The sequence below is a fragment of the Alosa sapidissima genome, chromosome 13, assembly GCF_018492685.1.
Source record: "Alosa sapidissima isolate fAloSap1 chromosome 13, fAloSap1.pri, whole genome shotgun sequence".
NCBI lineage: Eukaryota > Metazoa > Chordata > Actinopteri > Clupeiformes > Clupeidae > Alosa > Alosa sapidissima.
Genome location: NC_055969.1, coordinates 16,636,397 through 16,661,396, shown reverse-complemented (window position 1 = coordinate 16,661,396; position 25,000 = coordinate 16,636,397). Strand labels below are relative to the sequence as shown.

The window sequence follows — 25,000 nt, the reverse complement described above, 5'->3', positions numbered from 1 at the left end:
GTGTGTGTGTGTGTGCGTGTGCGCCTGTGAAGGGGACACAACTTTGTCAAGTAATCATGTCCCGAGCAGTGCAGCCATTGTGTCTAATTGAATGGCAGCATTGAATGACCCACAATCTATTTGGGGGTTTTTGCCATTGAGGAGCGAGTCCCTGGCTTCTGTTGGCAGGGGAAAAGCGTGAGACTAATGATATCCTTGCAGTCAGGCCTTTTCTGAACTCTCCGCTTCACCAGCAGTTATTATGGAGTGCAAATAGACATCGACGGCTATTCAGCAAATGGCGACGCTTTCACTATTGTGCACCGGTGCCAGCAGCAGAACAGCAAGGATGGACACACACACACACACACACACACACACACACACACACACACACTCACACCGTGAAATGATAACAGGTTTGGTTCCTCTCCACTGGTGTGTTTTACACCACTATTCTTTGGGAGGCCCTGCCCATTTATGTACCAATCATGTACTTGGCTCCTGCCCAGTGCCATGAGGTTTCCAGCATTTTAATAGAATTCCGGTCACTCAAAGTGCAGAGCATATTCCTCTTTGTGAACATTCTTAGCTGTTGCATAATGAACCCATCCTGTCTCTGTGACTGACAGTAGCTTTAACGATCTAGATCAGGTGGATGTCAAAGGCAATGTTCTATGCCCTCCGCCACCCGTGCCCTACAATGTGTACAACATTGTATTTATTGGAGTCCGACTGTAGTTAATATCTGAGCGCGCTGTCTCTCTCCGGTACAGTGTTCTAAATTGAGACATTGGCTCGAGTGCCGCTGACGTGTTACATATTTACCGTATTTTCCGGACTATAAATCACACTTTTTTTCATAGTTTGGCTGGTCCTGCGACTCAGGTGCAACATATATATATTTATATATATGGTTTTTTCCTCTTCATGACATTTTTTGACTGATGCGACTTATACTCCGGTGCGACTTATAGTCTGGAAAATACGGTACTTGCTCTATAACTATACTGACCTGAACTATAATGACCTCGGGACATTGGCGCCTTTTTATCTGGTAGTCCAGATTTAGACATCAGTTCTAATTCCTATTTATTGTTTTCAGCTGTGGTGATTTTAAAGCTATTGAATTTCCCGTAATTTCCCAACTATTAGCTGCAGCTTATACAACATTTTTTCAGCTGTGAGGCAGTTAATATGGTATTAATATGGTTTTGTTTCTTTTAACTTGCATAAAACATTGTCCTGCGGCTTATACACAATGCGGCTAATACACAGGAAATTAGTGTAGTGTCGCTGGTCCATTTCAGAGCTGTCCCAGGGTCAAGTCCCCATGACCTCTCCCTCTCCTGTAGCGATCCTCTTATGTTACGGCATCATGATCTCCATGACCCGATCACTGCCATTAGCCATTACCTGCCGTAAAGCTCCCCCCGCGCTCACCTATTAACTCAGCAAGTGGTACATCATAGTCTGGCGGCGAGGTGACACAAGCTCAGTGCGGCCCAATGCACTGATATGAAGTAGCTGTCACACATCGAAGTGTGTCGCTTGCCATTAACGGCCATTGGAAGTGACATTTCGTAACCGCCGCTATTAAATTCTTATGGCCTATGGTGTTAATGTGTCAAGGAGGGGGTGACGACAGGACTGATGGCTTTGTTATGCTTCCAGTAAAGGGGGGGGGTGGGAGAGTAAGTTGTGGCATCACGGTCGTGTTTAGATTCCTGTGGCGAGGAACAGCCTCGTCCCGTAAATTGTAAATTAGTCGAGGGAGTCATTGTTAACTCTGTGCTCGGATATAACTCCAACCTTTTTCTGGGAATGTTACAGACACGCAGACAGAGGCATGCACCTGGAGACTTGTCAAAGAATGCCATGCACACACACTAATAAATTACGGAAGTATAAACCCTACATGCCAGTCGTACTCTCTTTCTCTCTTTCTTTCTTTCTTTCTCTCTCTCTCTCTCTCTCTCTCTCTCTTTCTCTCTTGTTCTAGTACTGTATGTCTCTTTCTCTGACTAGACATGGTGTTTGTATGTCTTTGTGTTTTCCATGTTTGTGTGTGTGAGTGTCTGGCTGCTCAGGTGATGGACCAACTGTTTGTCTAGACACCTTAACACACACACACCACACTCATTTGGACTGTGTGTATGGGTTCTTCTTCTGCCCATACCTTCACCAGATGTGTCCGAGCTCCTTGTCCATAAACACAGCTCCTGAGGTCAAACAGCAGCCCGCCACTGATGCATCACACACACACACACACACACACACACACACACACACACACACACACACACACACACCCTGACTGGCTTCACGTGGTGAAGAAAAACAAACGGCTCCTACAATGCCCCGTCTGTTTCTCCCTCGCGCTCATCCGCACTCTCCCCTCCTCTTCCTCCTCTCCTCCCCTCTCACACCCTCTTCTTTCTCTCCCCCATCTCTGTCTCTCACTCTCTCTTCCTCCTGTCCCCCATCTCTCTCTCACTCTCTCTTCCTCCTGTCCCCCATCTCTCTCACTCTCTCTTCCTCCTCTCCCCCCTCTCTCTCACTCTCTCTTGCTCTCTCTTCAACACCTTTGACTTGGTGCTTTCTGTCCAGCATGCCTCAGCCTAATAGTGTTTCTCCCTTCCTCTTCCTCCCTCTTCATAACGTTTTCTACATAGTTAAAATAAAGGTTCATACTTCTCCTTGGGACAAGCACTTTTGAATTTTGGAAAACACTTTCCCATTTACATCGGGATTTTGCAAACATTTAGTGTCAGAGTCAATAAAATGAGCCCTTCAACGAAATTGACAAGCAGCTGTAAGTAGGCTAAGCATGCTAAATTCGACATCCAAACAGTATTACAGACTATTAGTTTAGTCTCTTCAATGTAGCCTACTATGTTGTGATAAGACCTTAGCAGAGTTCACTTCAATGCAGCAGTTTTGAACAAATTTGCGCAGTATGGTTAAGATGCTAAGCGGATTTAATAGCAATTTAGCCAGACGTCTTCTATGCAATGCTTCTATGTGGCAACAACAATCCTTCAACAATCGTGAATATTTTGTTAAATGCACATGCAGAGGAGGGGCAGCGGGCTACGAGAGAGAGAGGGGCGGGGCAAGAAAAGGCTGCGTGCGTAAAAAGCGCAGCTCAATGGCAATGCAAGGATTTGATCTTATATTTAATTTAAATTAAATTAAATAAACATAGAATATTAATCTGTGGCGGCCGATTTTTATTTCGTGGCGCCCCGCCACAGATTAGTCAATGTATGGGAAACACTGTAGTCTTTGCTCTTTTCCTGCATTGAATCGCAATTGAGTGTGCATCTAATGTAACAGCGGAGTCTCCGCGGAGAGACATCCACTCTCCAGGTTTAATTTTCGCTGTTGTTGCGAGCTAATAGGCTATGATATGGGAAATGCTTTGATTATTTAATAGGCAACTGCAACTAAATTGTGTGTCTGCCATGGCGGCATTAATTTTGCCGTGGTGGGCCGCCATGCTAAAATCAACGTCAGAACACATTTCTATTCCCTGTTGTGTTTGAATCATGTGACTGTCCAGTGAGAGCCACTCCGATGTGGGTGTGTTTGTGTGTACATGTGTGCTGTGTGATCTTGTTAATGATATGTGTTTCTGTGTGTGTGTGGACAAAGGTCAGTTACACAGATGTACTATGCAGTGACAGTGGGGTGGGGGGTAGAGATGTCTGTGTAGGTGGTCTGACATCACCCCCCTAGAGAGACCTTTTTGCCCTTTGCGGTTGCTTCCTGCTATATCCTCAGCCAATCAGCTGTCTCGCTGAGTCACTGCACCATAGACACAGTGTGTGATTGGATGGACACACACACACTCACACACACACACACACACACTGGACTCACACTCACAACTGAGGTGATCAGAATTCCAATTTGACTGTCGGAAACTTTGTCTGTGTATGCCAGAGTTAGGGAGAGTGTGTGTGAATGTGTGTGTGGTGTCTCGTGTATTAGAGTGTGTGTCAGGTGGCTGTACCCAGGTGTGTGTGTGTGTGAGAGAGAGTGTGTGTGTGCAAGAGAGTGTGTGTGCGCATGTCTCTGCAGACTTGGTGATAATTGGACTGGGCTCAGGAGGATTTCTATGCGTGCAGATGTGGTATTCGTCCCCCGATTGTCTGGGGGACTGAAAGAACGCTTCCTCCTTCTCTACCTCTCTCTCTCTCTCTCTCTCCTTCCTTCCTCCTACCCTCCACCCCTATCTACCACCTCCTTGCATCTCTTCCCTAAATTTCTGCTCCCCCATTCTTCCTCTCATCTCCACCTCTCCCCCTCCCTTTCCTGCTCCCTTCTTCCCCTGTTGGACACCTTTTTCTCCCTCTTCCCTCTCTCTCTCTCTCTCTCTCTCTCTCTCTCTATCTATCTTCCTCCCTCCCCTTCTCTTCTGTCTGTCTAATGGATGAGTTTGGTGTTGTCCGCTCCCCACCTTTCAGCCGCATCTATTTTTAGCCCCTCGTGTGGCAGGCTGAGGAGGTGCGTGAAGGCAGGGGAATGTGTCTCCAGCCAAGGGGAGAGAATGGGGTGTGTGTGTGTGTGTGTGTGTGTGTGTGTGTGTGTGTGTGTGTGTGTGTGTGTGTGTGTGTGTGAGAGTGAGAGAGAGAGTGTGTGTGTGACAAAGAGAGAGAGAGCGAGAGCAAGAGTGTGTGTATGTGTGTGTCTGTTAGCCAAACGGAGGGATGGGTGAGTGGGTGTTTGATTTGTGTGGGGGTTTCCAGTCAGAAGGTGTAGGTGTGTGTTTATGCGGTTAGGGTTGTGGGGTTCTGTGTGTGTGTTGTTTGTACCTGGTTCCAGTTAAAAGGAATGTTGCGTGTTTGTATGTGTGTTTTTGAGTGTCTGTGTGTCTGTCTCTCTGTTCAGCCAAAAAAAAAAAGAGATGTTTGGGTGTTTCCAGTTGTGTTTTTGTGTGCATGTCTGTGTGTGTAGCCTTGTTCACGTGGGTCAAGTCCGCTTGGCAGACTGGTAGGTAGTGGTTAAAAGAATAGTCTGTGTCGGGTCTAGCACATGAAGAGGATATGGGAGTCTTGGGTTAAAGGTTGGGGATTAGACTCTGGACCAGTTTAGGTTTAAGCAGAGGCAGAGAAGTATGCTGTGGATTTAACAAACAGTTTGGATTTGTGTGTGTGTGAGTGAATGACACACACAAACACAGACACACACAAACACAGACACACACATACACAGACACACACACAGACACACACACACACACACACACACACACACAGACACATTCGGAGTTCTCTGAGGGGCAGGTGCATCAAGGTGCACACAGTCATACACACACACTGAGCTGCACACATACATACAGTCACTCTCACATACTCACTCCTTAACCTATTGAAAGTCCAAGGCTGCCAAAGTGAAATGTGTTTTCAGAAAGTTCCTGCTAAGAAGTTTTCACACACACACACACACACACTCACACACACACACACACACACACACACACACACACACACACACACAGTCGTTTTCTATAGAGCGGGTGTGAGAGGAGAAAAAACCGGGACAAAAAGATGATGGCATTCTCCATATTTCTTGCTGTGCGGGCTGAAAAGCAGGCACACAAGGATTCTCTTAGCGGGAGTGAGAGAGCGAGCGAGCGAGAGAGAGAGAGAGATTCTGTCCCCTGCCTGCCGCCTGCCTGCCTGCCTGCCTGCCTGCCTCACGTGCTGCAGTTCCCATCAAGGGCACACAGCACAGCGCAGCCCAGTGCAGCCCAACACTGCTCTGCTCGCTCACCACATAAGATATTCATACACGCAGAATGTGTCCCGGACAATGGCCTCCACTAGAATAGTGTGGCAGAGTGGAGAGGATGGCGTGAGTGTGAGTGTGGAAGGGAGAGAGGGATGCGAGCATGTGTTTAGGTGAGACAAAGAGCCTGTATAGGCTTTTTGTGTCTGTGGGGAAATACGAATTGTATGGGAGTATTGAAGAGAATGAGGGAGACTAATGTGTGTTTTTCTGTTGTGTGTGTGTGTGTGTGTGTGTGTGTGTGTGTGTGTGTGTATGCTTTTGTGTGTCTGTTATTGTAGCCTTTGATGATTGTTTTGAATGGCAGATATATTTTTTTTGGTTTCGGAGCAAAGAGTGTTGACTATTTGAATAGGAATGAGTGGATTGCAGAATACATTTTTGTCCACATCTCAGGAAGAATGACTGACTTTAAAGGAGATTTTGTGATATATACCGTATTCGGACACACACCGTCTGTACTGTACACAAAAGCTTGCTTCTATACATGTGCTTTTTCTGTGTGTGTGGGAGGGGGGTATATGCACAGAAGCACAAGCCTGTGTGTGTGTGTGTGTGTGTGTGTGTGTGTGTGGAGGGGGATGCCTCTCTGTACTCTCGTGTTCTTGCAGCTGCTCACTGGCCAGAACCTGATGTGGGAGGAGCCTCAAAGTATGCTGCAGAGAGAGGAAGGAGAGAGGGAGAGAGAGAGACGGAGGGAGGGAGGGAGGGAGGGAGGGGGGTAATGAGTTACTGAGAGAGCAAGAGGGAGAGAGAGATTGAGAGAATGAGGGAGAGAAAGTGAGAGAGAAGGGAGGGAGGACCTGGCAGAGACGGGGAGAGAGGGAGGAGGAGGGAGAGAGAGGGGGAGGGAGAGAGAGAGGGAGAGAGAGAGAGGGAGGGCTTGTTCTTTCTGCATCGTGCTGCTCTCCTCTTTCCCTTCATTTCCATTCCAGACGCGGGCACCTCTCTCTCCCTCTCTCAGGAGAGCCCCCTCTCTCTGCTCCGCTCCAAACGCCAATCACCCCGCGCCCGCTACTGCTTCATCTTCTATCACACACACTCTTCCTCTCTGACCGACACACAGACAGACAGACAGACAGACAGAGAGAGAGGAACACACCCACGCTGCTGGCTGGACCTGACTTCTTCACTGGCTGCACTCATCACAGAGACTCTGTCTGGACTGGACGCGAGCGCATCACTTCTGGTCGTCCTGGAGGACGACGCGGCACAGGGGGGGGATCAAGGAGCGGGCGACTGACTGTGAGAATGCTGAATCGTGGGAGTTGTAGGACTACCGTTGGACTCTTGGACTACAATTTTTTTTTAGTCCTTTTCTTTTAGTGTGTTTGGCTTCGTCACACTATGAGGTGGAGTACTTGGTAAATCAGGCTGTCGCGGTGCTGGTTTTGCTGGTCGTTTCTGTGTTTTTCCCCTTTTCCTTCGCTCCCTCTGCTGCCCTCTCTCTCCGCTGTTCGGTTCGTCCTGGGGAAAGAAGGACTAGTGCATTGTGTGCCGGGGGATTTGGGTTTGAGCTAAAGCCCTCCGCTTCACCCCGGTGTGTGTGTGTGTGTGTGTGTGTGTGTGTGTGTGTGTGTGTGATCCATCGCAAGCTCTACCTGCGAGGTGTGTGTGGATGAGAGAGAAAAATAGAAGCGGAAACGTAGAGCAAGAGAACGGACATTAAAAGACTTGACCGAAAGAGTGGGTTGCTCTCGCACAGGTACCCCTCGTCCTCACGATGGACGCCACGTGTAGGTGTCCGCTCCCCCCCCTCCTCCCCACCCCCTCCTCCACCTCCCAAGGGTGGAACTGAGCCTTCTGCTCAGCAACTCCCCACCCCCACCCCCCCCTGCACCCTTCCATCCCCAAACACCCCCCCCCCCCCTCCTCTCTGGATCCCCCCCCCCCGCCCCCGCCCCCCATCATCCATCCTACCCAAACACCATGAACTCCTCCCTGTTGGAGGGCAATGGCTCCAACAGCAGCTTGGGTGATGATGGCATCCCCGGTGGCGGTGCCCCCTTCTGCCTGCTGGACGTGGGCTACTCTGCCCTCTTCCACACCTGCCTGCTGGAGGTGACTGTTATCCTGTTGCTGACCGCTCTCATCGTCTGCGGCAACCTGGTGGTGCTGCTGGTCTTCCACTGCGGGCCGCTGCTCGAGCAGCCCGGCACGAGCTCCTTCATCCGCACCATGGCGTACGCCGACCTCTTGGTGGGGGTCAGCTGCCTGATCCCAGCCCTCTCGCTGCTACGTCACCTGGGCGGCCTCGACCCGGCGCTCACCTGCAAGGCCTTCGGCTACATGGTGTCGGTGCTGAAGGGCGTGTCCATGGCGTCGCTGGCGTGCGTGAGCGTGGAGCGCTACGTGGCGGTGACGCGGCCGCTCTCCTACGCGGCGCTGGTGACACCGTGCCGCCTGCGCGCCTGCATCGTGCTCATCTGGATCTACTCGGCGCTCGTCTTCCTGCCCGCCTTCCTCGGCTGGGGCAAGCCGGGCTACCACGGCGACGTGGTGGAGTGGTGCGCGCACTGGGAGACGCGGCCGGCGTTCACGGCGTTCATCATGGCGGCGCTCTACGCGCCCGCCACCCTCACCGTCTGCTTCACCTACGCGCACATCTTCCGCATCTGCCGGCAGCACACGCGGCAGATCAGCGAGCGGCGCGCCCGATACGGCCCGCAAGAGCCCACGCCGCCCGCCACCGGTGGTGGCGGTCACACCCCCTGCTCCCTGGCGTCGTCCTCGGCAACCAGCGGCGGAAATGGTGGCAGCCCGGACAAGCGCTACGCCACGGTGCTCTTCCGCATCACCAGCGTCTTCTACCTGCTCTGGCTACCCTACATCCTCTACTTCCTGCTGGAGAGCGCGGGCATCTACCGCCACGCGGGCGCCTCCTTCCTGACCACCTGGCTGGCCATCAGTAACAGCTTCTGCAACTGTCTCATCTACAGCCTGTCCAACAGCGCCTTCCGCAAGGGCCTCAAGCGCCTGTGCTCGCTCTGCGCCCAGAGCGTGGACACCAAGAAACCTCTGGGGCCTCCACCACCGCCGCACATGCGCCATTCCTGTGACGTCTGAAACGTTCGTCGTGACCCTCGATCAACCCCCACCTCCACCGCCACTACCGCAACACCACCACCCCCACCCCTCCATCAGCACCTGATGACCTCCTCCATCTATATATGTGTGTGTGTGTACGTCACGATGAAGTGAGTGGTGGTGTTGGGAATGTTTTTTTTCCATTTAATATGGAAGAAGTGGGATGGAGTGACATGACCGAATGGGTGTGCCATACCATCAGATGAGGAGGAGAAGTAGCAGCAGGATATGGATCTTGGCTGGATGGGTCGTGGAGGATCACCCAGGTGTGTGTGTCCTGCGTGCCCGCGCATGGTTGCCTCACAGTGGGAGTGAATGGCACGGAGCAGAAGGACTCATCCCTGTCTTCTGGCACGCACCAGACCAGTGTCCTCCAGGAGCCTCTGCTGTCTCTTTCAGAGTTTCAGATGGGATCTGCTCCGTGGTGTGTTTTGTGTGGACACTCACACACACAAAGACACTTCTAAAAAAGCTTTTTTCCTTGTAAAAAAAAAAAACAAAACAAAAAAAACTCAACAACTTGTCTTAGTTAAACTGTGGTCTGTTTAACAAAAGAGACTTTTTCTGCCGACCAATTGACTGACCAACCATCTGCTGCAGGTTGAGTGTTTATTTAGCATTGTTACTGTGTTGTTCTATGATACTGAGCTGACCTGTGTGTTTTATGGAAGTGTCTTTTGCCCTTGGGACATTTAGGCAGCGTCCCCATCAGAGACTCTCCTCTCCTCTCCTCTCCTCGGAGCGCTCCTGTCCTCCTCAGCAGTTTAGCCTGACCTCCATACTCCATCTTGCCGACAGGTTTTCAGGGCACAGTGGGTTTTTTTTCCTCTACCACCTCCTCTGTCATCTCTCCGCTGCGCTTAAAAAGCAGGTAGAGTGAGAGAATAAGAGAGCGAGAGAAAGAGAGTGAATCATAAAAAGAGAGACGGACAGATGGGGGACGAGGGCCGGGGGGGTGGGTGGTTGGGGGAGGGGCTTAACCATGTGGAACGGCAGCGCTGGATGTCAGGGCTTGTTTGCCAGAGACGACGGGGGACTGGCTGTACAGTACACACAGTCCTCAGCCCTGTGACCTGCCCCTTGGCTCTCTTTTGCCCCTGCCCCTGCCTCTCTTACCCCACCCTCCCCCCAACCCCCACCACCCTCACAACAGCTCCGCCCCGTCCCCCGCCGCCTTGGGCAGACAATACCTCATTCTGCTTGGCCTTTCATTCCTGTGGATTAACTAATTGAGACTCAGCGGTGGCAGGAGAAGAGAGAGACTGTGACTGTGTTCAGTCCACCACCTACAACACATGATCACCTAGTGTGGACATCCAGTGGCAACGTTGATGGAAACCCACGGGGAACGTTCCGGATTGGCCGAGACGTGCAGCTGTGATGGCTGCGGGATAGTTTGCAGTTCAGGGCGGTCGGTGTCTCGGTGACGCGGGAGCGGAGCGCCCACCTTCTCCCTCCGGCCCTCGCCACAGCGTTTACATGCTCTTTTCAATTTCAACCCTGCTGCTCCGCACCAGCCAGAGAGAGGATTGCGTAGCACTGCCCCCGGCCATGACACACACACACACACACACACACACACACACACACACACACACACAAAAAAAGACACAAAAATATGAATGCCATTCGGAAAAAAACAAGTCTTATCTGCCTGCCTTTTTGCCTAACCTCTCCTGCTGTATTGATGCTCCGAAGAAGAGAGCAGTGCGTGTGTGTGTGTGTTTGTTGACTATTTTAGAGAAGAGAACGGGCACATTCTGTTATGTGTGAAGTCTTTTGAACTCGCGTCTTACGTGTGAGAAGAAGAGCAAGTGTTTGTTGATTCTGTAGAGTACGACGAGGGGGTGGACAAAGGGCTCAGAACGAGGGCAATAAAAACGACGTGCACAAACTAAGAATTACGACAGGAATAGCCCTCTGGTGCACTGGACACGCTCACTTTGATCGGTGTAGGTCGGGCTGTCCCAGAGTTAGTTAGTACTGCGTGATGTGTAAGGTGTCTGCATGGTGGAGAGTCTTGTGGAGAGAAAGTTGGAGGTTTTAGGGGGGCAGGGTGGGGGTTACTCTTCTTAGGTGATGAAGGAGTGCGTCTGTGTGTGTGTGTGTGTAGAATGTTGCCTTAGAGGATCATCTGTTAGCCAGGACTGTCTGGGGGGAAAGCTGCCACATATGAACCATTACATCACACCCTCATTGCAAGAGAGAGAGAGAGAGAGAGAGAGAGAGAGAGAAAGGGGGAGAAGGAGGGAGAAAATAGAGAGAGGGGAGAAGAGGGAGAGAGTGAGTGAGGGGAAAGAGACGGAGAAAGGGAGAGCAGGGATAGCTGTCGATTGCGTCAGTGAGCTCTGGGGTAAGCAGCATTGCAGTGGTGCAACTCTGCTGAGGTGGCCAGCGGCTCTCCGCTCCAACCAGTGCTGCCCGTGGGTGCTGGGGCATGCAGCCGACAGAGCCGTTGGAGTGTGTGTGTGTGTGTGTGTGTGTGCATGTGTGCATGTCCGCAGACTTGACAATTTATTATGAGCACCTCCTACGACTGGAGAAAGAGAGAGAGCCATAACACATATATTCAAGCAAACAAAACTGTTTAGTCCTTGACATCATCATCTCAGCTCCTCTATACTGAATGCGTCTGGCACCAGTCTGCTCAAGGTCCCCCATATATCCCATCAGACTGCGCTTACGGACAACCAGTCAACCAACCTCAACCAGATAATGGATATCATAGGACCACGTCAAGCATTCGCTTTGAGTCCAGTGTGGAACATTTACCACTCCTGTCTCTGGACACAACAAAATGACACAAAATGGATGGACATCCCTGCCTGTCTCTTACACACAACGCCCACAAGGCAGAACACTGAGGTCATCCTTAGTCCAGTCGTCGTGTCCACATGGTCATCCATCGGAGTCGACATCCTTCTTAATGTACACTATATAATGAATGGTACTCTTTTGAGTGGTGCAGGGAAGCCCCTGTCTGTCTTGTCTCTTGTTACTTTTGTCTTTCTAGTTGACCAAAGTTGAACGTATTTATTGGGTGTGTTGCGTTGTTACGTCATTTTACTTCTTGTATTGTATTGAGCAAGAAAGGAACCAGGAAGTGCTTTATCGAGAGTGGCCAAGTTTGTTTCTCAAGAGTGTTTTTTTGGTAGCCAGTGGCAACCTCTGATGAGAACAAGGAGTGATTGATGTTCTTTTTTAAAAAAAAAAGCAAAAAAAAAAGTAGCAGACTGATCTTGTCTTCTGCCTTTTAAAGTTTAAAATGTATTTGATGCAATAGTGTTTCCGACGTTGATCCAAAACTCCCAGACACACTCTTGCCTTGGCTTTGCGTGTGCGTTTTCTTCTCTGAGGGCGTGGGAGTTTTGGTTTGTTTATTTATTGAGTCGATTGAATGAAACACACTCACACGTGTCTTGAATAGTCGTTTCTGTTTGCTTTTTATAAATGAAGCGATGGCAATATGCGTAGCTTTTATGGATGTTGTTGGCTTGTTTTTGATACATCAGTCGCGTATTTCTTTTCTACCACCCTTGTCACCCAGATGCATGTGTAAATAACAGATAACTTAGAGATTTACTTTTGTACTTCCAAAACATACTAGACGTTCAAGTAAAGCCAATTGAAAACCATACGTACTTGGAGACTGTTAGAAAGAAACCTGTGTGTGTGTGTGTGTGTGTGTGTTTGAAAGAGGATAAGTGCCATGCATAGGTAGAAACTGCCATTTTTTTTGGCAGGGTGCTGTGCAATATTTTTTTTTGTCTTGTGTCTGCTCTTAGCAGATAGCCACATTTTAGTAGAAAAAAAAAAACACACATATCCCACACAATAGAAAAAGGGCTTTTTATTTGTTTGCCGGTCCAGAATATTCCAGCGTTGTGTCTGTGTGTGTGAGCAGAAGAGAGAGATCTGAGACCTTCTGGCCATGCGCTGTAGGACTGTTAGAGAGAGAGAGACAGAGACTACGAGAGAGAAAAAACTGTGTGTGTGTGTGTGTTTAGTTAGAGATGGGAGAACAGATGAGGCTACTGCCAGCCCTGTTTTCAAGCCTCCTTATTTTATAGAGGACACATGACAGACTGTTCTCTGTGTGTATGTGTATGTGTGTATGTTTGTGTGTGTGTGTGTGTGTGTGTGTGTGTGTGTGTGTGTGTGTGTGTGTGTGTGTGTGTGCAAACATAAACCGCACATGACACTCAAGCCAACCTAACTTGTGCTTTTGTGTGAGCATATTTGTCCAAAAGCATGTTTCTTTGATAACTGAGGTCTTGTGTTCTTTTTTGTGTGTGTGTGAGTGTGTGTGTGTGCGCGAGTGCACATGTGTACGTGTTGGTTTTGCTGATGGTCTCCAAGAACACCCAAGGCCGCCCCCTCCAAACTGTTGAAATGTCTATTTACACACACTGTCTTCTCTACAAACACACATCCCTCTCCATCTTGTTTGCTTTAAAACTCTTGTGCTTGAAGTATTGGTTGAAGATTGAAGTTGAAGTCTTATTTATTTCAAACTTGGCTTCCTCCATGAACATGTGCTTTTTTGTTCTTAGCTTGACACACACACACACACACACACACACACACACACACACACACACACACACACACACACTAAATCCTTTAGTAAGGAAGTGTTGAAATGTGACAAACTTGTTACACACACACAAACACACATTAAATCCTTCAGTACGGGACAAACTTATTACACACACACACACACACACTCACACACTCAAATACACAGTTGACAATAATGCCATTATTTTGCCACTCTGCCTTTTCTTCCCTCACTCCTGCTGCGAGCCGCTATTGAACGCTGTGATGGTCTCTACCCTCGCACAGTATTTCTATGGAAGGCTTCTTTCATTTCTAGGTCCACCGAAACTGCTCTCTCAACAGATGACTTGTTTATTTTTTGTATTTATTTTATTTTTTCTATTTCTCAAAAGCATTGTAAAACATGATGAAAACTTTCTGTTATACATTTTTTTTTATAATATATTTCCTCCAACAATGACTCTGCTTTTGAAAAGACAAACTCTGTTGGACTGCATGTGGTAGGCTAAATGACTGTCCTCTAGTTTCCTGTGAGCTTTGTGTGTCTTATGGGCGCGGGGCTGTTCGGCGGCCATGTTTGGTGTGGCCGTACAGTAGGTGGTCTGCCCTGCCCTGCCTTCAATCTCTGGTTGGATGGAGGCAGGTATGGGGCTTTACTGGGCTCTGCTTCCCCCAGGGGCTTCCCAGTTTAGCCTCTGGTCTGTGAGATAACTCCGCAGGCTGTGGTACTTACTGTTGTAAGGGGTTTTCTGTGCTGATGTAAGAATTTGGGGACGTTTCGATGCCAAGGAGCATTTTTTCCCCCTGTTTTTCTTCTCTTGCTTCTCTGCTTTCATGTTGTTCAGTTCCAGTCTTTTTATGTCATTCTCTCTCTCTCTCTCTCCCTCTCTCTCTCTCATTCCCCTTCTTTCTTTCTTTCATTCATTCTCTCTCATTCCCTCTTTCTTTCCTCTTGTTCTCAGTCATTCTCTTATTCTGTCTCGTCTCCTCCCTTCTCTCTTTCTCTCTCCTATTCTCCCTGGTTCCCCCTCTCTTTCTCTCCCTCTTGTTCTCTGTCGTTCCCCCTTTCCTGTGGGAAAACGCTACTGTGCCGGCCAGCTGGTCTCAGGGGACCCAATCTCCCATGATGACCTGTTCTTGGCAGAGCCATATTAGGATGCAGGCCTGGGCACAAAGAAATGGAGGCTGGCGCCTGGGGAAGACACATACACATACACACACACACACACACACACACACACACACACACACACACACACACACACACACACACGTATTCATATCAGCATATTACCACACTCATATTACACACACGTTTTAGCAGAAATAAATGCACACACACACACACCCACACACCAAAAAATCCTACTCATACCAACAACCACAAACAACAACATACCAGCAACTAATCATTCAGAAACAAGAATAAGCCTCCCCAGCTTTTGACTGGCTTTCATTGTGTGTCGACTCCCTTAGGTCTCTAGACCAGAGTTCTAAATTCTTCATTCTTAAGACTCCGAGCTCTGTGGCGCTGTGAAGCTGTCCCACTTCAGCCAACTCAAACTCCAGCCCGCGTCCAAATGTTCCCAAAACCCAGTGCTTGTTCATGGTTTTCTTTTTCTTTTCTTTTCAAAGAGAAACAAGTAGTATGTGTGTGCATGGGCGTGTGTGTGCGAGAGTGTGTGTGTGTGTGTGTGGGTGTGTGTTTTTGCTCTGTGACCTGTTAGAAGAGTTGAAGCTTTGCTCTGTGACAAATGCCATTTTAAAGTGACAAATTGTTCAAATGGTGGAAGACCAAGGTTGTGATGTTGAACTTGTTGGGTTGTTCTAGACATAACTCATAACTGAAAAGAAAAAACAAAACAAAAAGACAACACATCAAAAATGCTTACACATAGATTCTGTGTGTGAGTGTGTGTTTGTGTGTGTGTGTAGGCGTGTTGGTAAAGGTACCAGTGTGTGTACCCTGAGTTTTGTAACAATGTCCTATACATGTTTTAGAATATGTCAACAGTATATTTATATTCTGGTATATCTGCACTGAAAAAAATTGCAAATAAATTATCTTATCTTGTGCCCTCTGAGTTTCTGGTGTTGCTATTTTTATAAATCCATGCGGTTAAGCTTGCTTTAAGTTTAAGTTGTGCATTTATCTGTGTGTATGTGTGTGTGTGTGTGTGTGGGGGGGGGGGGGTTGCCTGCCTGTGTGTGTGTGTGTGTGTCTGTGTTAGGGCTGTGTGTAGTACAGATTGTACAGATTTCTGTGTGTTCTATGAGCTCATACATAGATGGTGCAGTAACTACCAACTGTAGCAAAGTAGGTCATAAATTATTTGTGTCTAGGCATCAGTGTTGGGCAAGTTACTTCAAAAACGTAATGTATTATGTATTACTTATTACAGTCATTTCAAAGTAATTTGTTACATTATAATATTCAGTCTCTGTAAGGCATTACACTGCATTAGTTTCAAGTTAGTTTACCAAAATAACAGGAAATATGGATTTGCATTCGAATTGCAGTTTATTACGCTCAATGCAGCTCATTGTACATCCAATGGAGGGCGATGTGATATAGCATAATGACTGAGCTAGGCTTAAGGATAACAACAGTAGAATGTACTGTAATAGGCGCAGTGATGGCTCATGACTCAATAAAATGAACAGTCATAGATAGAATTTTGTTAAAAATAGACAATAGGTCAAAGTCTGGTAAATTGTGATATGATAACTGAATGGAATGCATTTCAGTCGACTCATCATGTGCTTCATGTAAATGCTTGGAAAACGAATTATTTTTGCGTACTCACCAATTCCATTCTACTATGGAACAGAAGTAGACTAGTCTTTCTATTCTAGTCCATGTTCCAAATCACATTGATTGAAGCCTATGTTAAAGATCCCTCTCACCAATCTGAGTTTAAAAAGGGTCAGTAGTAGGAACCAGAGATAACCTTGATTCACTAGTTCGCCCGTTGGCATGATTGCTATACTGAGTGTATAAGCTAAGCGCGTGTTTGGCATGGTAGCTGGCCGTGGTCATGGAATGCCTGAAGCGGAGATCGCGATAGAGCGATGGCCGCTTGCATCCCCCAGTGTAAGGAGGATGCGTAACTGGGCTATCAGTGAAATGGAGGAGTAGGGGGAGGAGGAGGGATAAATTTGTGAGCGCCGCAGTTGTGTGACGTATGGATAAGGAGGCCGGCTTAAATACTCTGGCGGCGGAAGACAGGTGACTTAATTGCTGTCAATCATCCCTAAGGGCTCCTCCCGAACTTTGTTTAGAAAACATGATATATCGCAATCTCCTGTAGCCTCGTCTTTGTTGCCACATGGCCATTATCATAGGGTTAGGGACCTAACCCTAGTGAACACACAGAGCACACAGTGAACACACAGTGAGGTGAAGCACACACTCACCCGGAGCAGTGAGCTGCCTTGCTACAGTGGTGCTTGGGGAGCAGTGAGGGGTTGGGTGCCTTGCTCAAGGGAAACTTCAGCCATTCCCACTGGTCGGGGATCGAACCGGCAACCGTTTGGTTCTAAGCCCGAAGGCCTAACCAGTAGGCCACGACTGCCCCTACACGACTGTAGAGAGAGATCTTTCGGTTTCGCACACAAAGTGCACTTAACTATGCTCTTCATATCCTTGTCTTTGACAAACTGAAAATAATGAGCGAAGTCCATCCTACAAATGTAGAGTCCGACTTCAAGTGTCCTGTAGCCACAGTCATCTTCAACGAGTAACAGGAGACGTTATACTATTTGCGCAGATTTTTCTCCTCTACTGTTCTTGCGGTGTTGTTGGCGAATTTGTCTAAAAACAAAACACCACTTACTTTTGGGTTAAAGTGCATTGTAACGCACGTTGCTGAAGTTTGTACAGAGTAAAATATTGCCCAATTTGTTTTGTAATGACTTACAGTACTGCGTTACAGCAGTAATTACATTACTTTTGTGACGCGTTACTCCCAACACTGCTGGGCACACACATGCTTATGCTCATGTGCAAACATCGTGTATGCATGCACCTGTGTACATTATAGACTCTCTCGCCCTCTGTGTGTGTGTGTGTGTGTGTGTGTCTGCCAAAGAGGTGGGAACCTGATTAAATTGTAGAGTGTGTGTGTGTGTGTGTGTGTGTGTGTAAAGTCAGGTTGCACATATGGAGGGGAGGCTTTGTGTTGCAGATGGGGCAGGGAGCATCACATTAATAAGGCTCATATTCTAGTGATGTGGGGCTTGCAGCACTGCTGTGGTGGCCTGGCTCATTAATTTCCCCTCTCTTTCTCTCTCACGCACACACACACACACACACACACACACACCATCTTCGTCTGCACTCACATGCACATGTTCATCGAAATCCCTATACAGTCAAACACACACACACACACTGTCCTTCACTCCCCTTTAATTAATCATTGGCAGTAATTAGCTCACCACCAGATGATAACTGCAGGTGTCTAGAAACGCATTCTTCAAGTAAAGACTGTTACCTAACCGGACTCAGGGACTCCTTCGGCCCTCATCTGGCCCAGGTGTGGCCCACAGTCAGCTGCTGTGGAAGTGGACATACAGACGTTTTAGGGGATTCAGAGTGGGAACAGTAAACCCACTGGATAGGGATCAGCACGCTGAATACTACTACTACTACTACTACTACTGTTACTACTAATACTAATAATAACAATATTACTACTACTACTACTTCAAGTATGTACTTAACTTAGAAGCAGAGAGTACAAGTGTGTTTGGATGGAGCAAAGAGGAAGCGGTCCCACCCTGTTTGTGTGTGTGTGTGTTTGTGTGTGTGTGTGTGTGTGTGTGTTGACATGGATGTGTGTGTGCCCCTCAGCCCCCAGGCTTTCATCAGGTCAGGCTGGCGTTTCATAATCAGGACCTTGGAAAAGAAAAACAAGATGCCATTTGGGCCATTGTTGTGGGTCAGAATAAACTCCAACTGTAAACAATGGCTTAGAAAAAAAAGTACAGTGTTTCCCGCGGATGCACATACCCCCACAATGCCCCCCAAATCACTCACACACACACACACACACACACAAACACAAACGGCTCTCACAGCTGTTTGTCCCACATGCACACATTACACTAATTCTCCCACACTTAACACAAACACACACACTCATGCACACACACAAACACACACACACACACTCATGCACACACGCACCCACTCACACGGTCTAAGTCCATGCCAGTCTGACCCATCGTGCCTGTGTTGGTGTTTTTGTGTGCTCACATACAGTCACCTCAGCTGGTTCCTGTGATGCTTGTCCTGTGTCTGATCACGACTGTTCTGAGTGTGGGAGAATGTGTGTAATGGGTGCACGTTGGACAAACCGCTACTGTATGCGTGTGTGTGTGGTTGCATGCGTGCAGGAGTGTTATGTGTGTGTGTGGTTGTGTGCATGAGTGTTATGTGTGTATGCTGGCACGCATGAGTGTTATGTGTGTGTGTGCGTGTGTTTGTGTTTATACAGTTTATATGTGTGTGTGTGTGTGTGTGTGTGTGTTTGTTTGTATAACTGCCTCCAGTAAAGGCAGTCTCAGCACTAGGCTTTCCAGGATCACTGGCGGCCTGGTTAACAAGCTCCTCTGTTGCCTGTGTGTGTGAACTCCAGCTCAGCAGTGGCCTGCTGTGCAGCAAAGCTGGACCCGTCCGTATCCAACTATAACAGACTACACAACCTCGGATGAATGTGTGTAGGTAGATATGTATGTACAGTATAGGTGTGTAGGTTTATTAATGAGGGGTGACACAGTAAATCTGCTCTCTTGTAATTATTGTGTCTTATTACCTTGTGATTATTACTCTGCGAGGAGATCCCGACCGATATTACTCTGTGTGTCTGTGGGGATGTGGCCTGTGGTCAGTTTTTCTGACATAAACTTTCTGCCAATGTGACCGGTTTCTTTTCTTGTGTAAATAGGCTGTCATTATTATTGTTTCCCTTCTTGTCTAAACCGCAGCCAGAGATAGGGGGGCAGGGGGGACGAGGCTGGGTAGCCAAGGGTCTTCCTGGGAATTCTAGTATAGAAGAAGAAGGAGGAAAAAAGAGTGGAAGAGAGGGGGAGGAGGGGGAGAAGAGAGGGGGAGGAGGGGGAGAAGAGAGGGGGAGGAGGGGGAGAAAAGAGTGGAAGAGAGGGGAAAAAAGAGAAGAGCTGGCTGGCGGACTGCTGGGTTCCCTCCATTAATTCTTTGTTTGTTATTCATTTCTTCCGCCCATTGTCCCGGGGCTTGCTTTCTTTAATGTCTGCCTTCCTCCACTGGAAGTGAACGCAGCAACGAAAGAGGGTGGGGTGGGGGGGGGAATGATGGATAGAAAATAAGAGAAAGACAAGTAAAAAGAAGGTGGAGGAATGAGAGAGATGGGAGGGAGGAAGAAAATTGGAGAGATGTACAGAGAGAAAGAAATAGAGAGAGAGAGAGAGAGAGAGTGTGAAAAGTATTGGGAGAGGATGAAAGAGTGAGAGAATGAAGTAGAATGAAGAGATTAATTAGACCGGAGTAATTGACATGATTGAGAGAATAAAAGAAGGACGGCGTCAGAATGAGAGAGAGAAAGAGCGATAGAAAGAGAAGGAGAGGTAAAAAAGAGTGAGAGGAAAAGTTCTGTAGCTGTAACTCTGGCAGGGTCTGTGTTCTCGTGGGCGTTGGCTTGATGACTGGCCTCTGCACACACAGACCTGTTCAGATGAGGCTTTATCCTGGGGGTCATTAACTTCAACACTGGCCCTGACATCCAGCCCTCATCATTAGTGCCGCCAACTCCACTTCTATGTCAGCCTGATGAGAGATTTCCATTTACACCGGTGTGTGTGTGTGTGTGTGTGTCGCACTGAGGTCTGTGTGTTTGTCACAAAATGTTGGATTAGATTTGCCAGTTTGATTGACAAAGGGGTGTGTGTGTGTGTAAGACAGGGTGGTGCGGTGGGTCAGTGTTGCTGTCTTTGCTAAAACAGCCATGCTGCTGAGTTAGTAAGAGCCAATGTGTGTGTGCTTGTGCGTGCGCATGAAAGTGTGTGTGTGTGTGTGAGCGAGCGAGAGCGTGTGCACAGGAATGCATTATTTAGTGCCTTTTCTGTTCCAGATAAACAGAGCATCAATAATGAAAAAGAAGGGTAATTAATCTTTGAATAAGGCCCTCTCTCTCTCTCAGGGTGGAGTGGGTTGAAAAGTGCTGCCTGCCTATGGAGGTACAGAGAGGTACCAGTGTTTTGGCTCAAGAGGGGATTTATGTAGAATCAGCTGAGGTGTGTGTCCAGGGTGAGTGTTTGTGTGTGTGTGTGTGTGTGTGTGTGTGTGTGTGTGTGTTTCAGGATATGTCTCTAAGAGTATGTTTGCATGGCATGATGTTTGAATGTGTTGACATGCATTGAAGGTCTGTGTATGTGTGTGTGTGTGTGTGTGTGTGTGTGTGTGTGTAAGACACAGAGGTGGTGATGCCTGGCAGACTGGTTTGTGTCTGTGTGTAGCGATCATGCCTGGCACACTGATGTGAGTGTGTGTTTGTGACAATGATGCCTGACACTCTGGTGTGTGTGAGAGGTGATGATGCCTGGCACATCGATGTGTGTGTGTCGTCTCCTCTTCCTCCTCCTCTGCTCCCTCTAGTGCTAGTGTTTCCGGTAGGTACCGTGTGGCTGGCTTGTATTACGCTGGTTAGAGCGAAAATTGGCCTGGGCCTGTAACCAGACCTCAGAGAGAGGGAGGAACACAACCGCAGCATCAGACATCCCCCTCTCCCAATCCAAACTACCCCCTACTACTCCCACCCCCCCCCCCCCCCCCCCCCCCCCCACTAACACTGACTACCCCCCACGCTGAAATCTGCTTTCCTCCCTGAAGGGATGGTGGTGAGGAGAGAGGGAGGGAGAGAAGGAGCAGGAAATAAAGGGGTAAAATGGAGAGGATAAGACGGAGACAATAGCAGAGAATTATTCAGGGGTCAGCAACTTTTGAGTTTGTGTGTGTGTGTGTGAGTGTGTGTGCGTGCGTGTGTCTGTGTGTGCGTGCGTCTGTGTGTGTATATATGTGTGCGTCCTTGTACGCTCATGTGTGCGTCTTGTGCATGTGTGTCCTTACTGTAAGTGAGGGAGTGTTTGTTTGTACAGATACACATTGTGGATTGTGTGTATTTTAGTCTGTGAGAAACCGTCTTTGTGTTTTGTGTTGGAATGGTAAGGAATAGAGTGCGTGCGTGTGTGCGTGCGTGCGTGTGCGTGTGCGCGTACACGTGTGTGTGTGTATGGCTGACTGTGTGAGACAGGTAAGGAGGTGAGCAGCACGTTATTATCACAGTTTTTAATGGAAGAATGGCAGTACCCTGCTCGGATGAATAAATCATGGTGTCCTCAATTCAGCCCCGATACACAGTGCACGCACGCACGCACGCACGCACGCACGCACGCAATCTCTCTCTGTCTCTCTCACACACAGACATAACACAACCCCAGGCAACCCCCTGCACGAGCCATACTCTTTTTCTCTGTGATTGTGTGTGTGTACATGCCAGTTAAAGAGCAAAGCTGAGGCTTTCACTATGATTCCAGAGTAGTTTAACATCACACAGCTTCCCGTAAGAGCTCCGGGTCTCCCAGAGTCCATATTTTCAAAGGCACTCGTAAGCGCCTTGATGTACTCACACCTTCACTTGGCCTCTCTGTCTGTTCAAAGCCATGAGGGGGAATCCAGTGCTGTCGGTTGTGGTCAGTGTTGTGCATTTTGGCCCTGAGTGGCCACAGACGTGGGTGAGCCGTTGACAGGGCCGCCTTTTAATCAGCTCATCCGTCTGCGAGACAGTTGCAGGGTGCAGTGTGAGGTCAGTGACAGTAATTGACCCAGATATGTAAGAGAGGGAGTGCAGATCAAAGATGAGGAGGCCCAGGAGTGGTGTCCTCCCCTCCCCCCTTTCTGTCTGTCTGTCTGTCTGTCTGTCTGTCTGTCTGTCTGTCTGTCTGTCTGTCTGTCTGTCTGTCTCTCTCTCTGTCTGTCCGTCTGTCTGTCGGAGAGCTTGTTACTGAGTTTGTCGGAGACCTTGTTACTGACTGAGTTCTCTTTCTTACACACAAACACACACACACACACACACACGCACTCATACACATACACACTCATACACATACACACAAGTTCCTATCACAAAATATCCATCCAGATGATCTGCCACTGCACTTACTCACACACACACACACACACATTAATGTCTCCAGATATCCCTCCAAAGTGGATTACCCAAATCCACTTCAGTACAGACACACACCAGTCTGCACTCAGGCTCAGCAGCTTCCTGTCTAACCTAGACCAGAACAGTGAGGCTTCAGAGCCTCCGCGTCTCCCAGGCCTAGATGATTGAGCCTCCGAAACCCTTCTGTACCGCTGCAGGCTGAGCTCCTTTGTGTGTTCGACTTCACTACTGTTACACAGCTACACACACCTGACATGGACACACACGCACACACACACACACACACACACACACACACACACACACACACTGTTGCATATCTTCGAAATGGAAGATCAGTTACACAGTGATGGGATCTGATATATATGAGAGAGAGAGAGGAGAAATGAAAGCTTGCAGAGGGATCTTAAGGCCTGTTCACAACAGCAGCTGAACAATTACACCAGATCAGTGATTCCTGGCCGAGAAGCCCACTGGGCTTTGATTGACATGATGGGCAAAGTGCAAAGTCTGACGGCGAACAAAAATGAACTGCAGCTAATTTAATAGCGTGGTGAAATTAATTAGCTAATTTCATGCCGCTAGCAATATCCAACGCACACAGGGGTGGGTCAGCATTGCAGTGGTCCCACGTGCAACGAGGTCAGTTCATGAGCTTTAGTTCATGTGCTGGATGGCCCACTTTGCACTCCATCCACCATTTAAATACAGTAGGAGCCCCTCCGTGTTATTCTGAGGCTCTCACCCAGTAGTGACGCCCTCTAATGAATCCTCATGAAAGCACCGCACATCACACCGTATACCCTGGAGGCTGGCTCATTATGACTGCCCTTATCCCAGCTAAACACTCCTAATTCAGACAACCAAGGGCAGAGTCATTACACACTGCCTTTAGCCTAGCAGGTAGCATTAGAGTGATGAGAAAAGGGGAACCTGTGGTAGGGCGCTAGCTAGGGGGCTGCCATCCTGTACGCATATAACTATTTGTTTCAGATATTATTGTGAAACATTTCAATTGAAAAAGTAATTTTTGCCTGACATTCACATTGTGCAAGTAGACATCAGTGAAAGACATTAGACACATTGTTTCTTTTTTTTTTTTTTTTTTTTTTTTTTTTTTAAACCTCTAACCCTCCCACACTGTATTCCGAATGTATTACCACCGTGATAAGCACTATGAAGTGTTCCAGAAGCTGATCCAGTCTCTGGCAGTGTGGTGTAATGTACTGTGTGTGCATATATGTGTGTCAGCATACGCCTCTTAAGAAATCCCTGCAGAGGTTCCAAGCTACAATTATCTCAGTCAACCGGGCCTCTTTGCATTGCTCACTTCATTAACAGCACACACCTGATTCAGAGAGTCAAGGTCAGTGTAATTACGCAATGGCTTTTACTGTATCTGGGCTGGATGAGAGAGAGAGAGAGAGAAAAAACAAATATGAATGTGTGTGCACAGCATCTCTAAGGGTAGGATGGGAAAACCCTGTAGGGTAAAACTAACAGTGTATGCATTTGCACATACATTCAGTATACATGTAAACACAAGCATACTTCCCCCAGATTGCTGCCATTTATACCACAAGTCACATAGCACAGGATGGTCACTAAAAAGGTGGAGCAGAAAAGAGACAAATAGACAGATATGTATCTATCATATTTTTTTCTCCCTATCTGTTCTTTATTTCTTACCCTCTCTCTTTCTCTTTCTCTCTCTTGTGTCTGACCATGGTTTGAACCATGAATGAGGTCACCTGACCCATGAAGCCACCCCTGATGGTTGTGTGTGTGGCAAAGATGGGTTGAAAGTCACCTTGCTTGGGGAAAAGGTAAAGTATGGGGACGATAGAGGATTTGGCAGCATTCTTCACAGTATGTTTCACACCCCCTGCTGAGTGTTATGTGTGTGTGTGTGTGTGTGTGTGTGTATCTGTGTGTTTTCTTGATGGAAAAGGGAGTAGTGTGTGTGTGTGAGTGACTGTCTCTGTGGCCAGGGGGGCTGATATTTTGGCTGTGTGATCTTTGGTCCTCTCCTCTGAAGTTAACCACAGCACACAGCGGTCCAGCATGTGATGTGACCATCCCCTCAGGCTCCTCTGATCTCCTCTTCTCTCTCTCCCCCTCTCTCTCTCCCTCCCTTTCTCTCTCTCTCTATCCCCCAGTCTTTCTTTCTCTCTGTCTCATCCTTGATCTCGGTCCCTGTTTCTGCTTCTGACTCTCCCTCTGTTCTCTCTCCCTCCATCTCTCACATCTCACATCTTCAGCCTCCATAAAAAAAGTCTCTCTCTCTCTCTCTCTCTCTCTCTCTCCTCCCCCTCTCTCTCTCTTTGTGGGGATGCCTGCAGGTGTGTGCATGCTATATTTAGCCTGAG

At 48.1% G+C, this 25,000-nt stretch overlaps 2 protein-coding genes across 4 annotated transcripts in view; both read left to right on the top strand.

Moving 5' to 3' along the window:
* The window catches only part of LOC121680282 (rab GTPase-activating protein 1), a 117,119-nt gene that overhangs the window by 57,808 nt on the left and 34,311 nt on the right, over positions 1–25,000 (top strand). The gene's annotated exons all lie outside the window — the stretch shown is intronic.
* On the top strand, positions 7,688–9,789 carry LOC121680285 (probable G-protein coupled receptor 21). Its single transcript, XM_042059533.1, has one exon. The coding sequence runs from the start codon at positions 7,705–7,707 to the stop codon at positions 8,839–8,841; it is 1,137 nt and encodes a 378-aa protein (XP_041915467.1). The 5' UTR covers positions 7,688–7,704; the 3' UTR covers positions 8,842–9,789.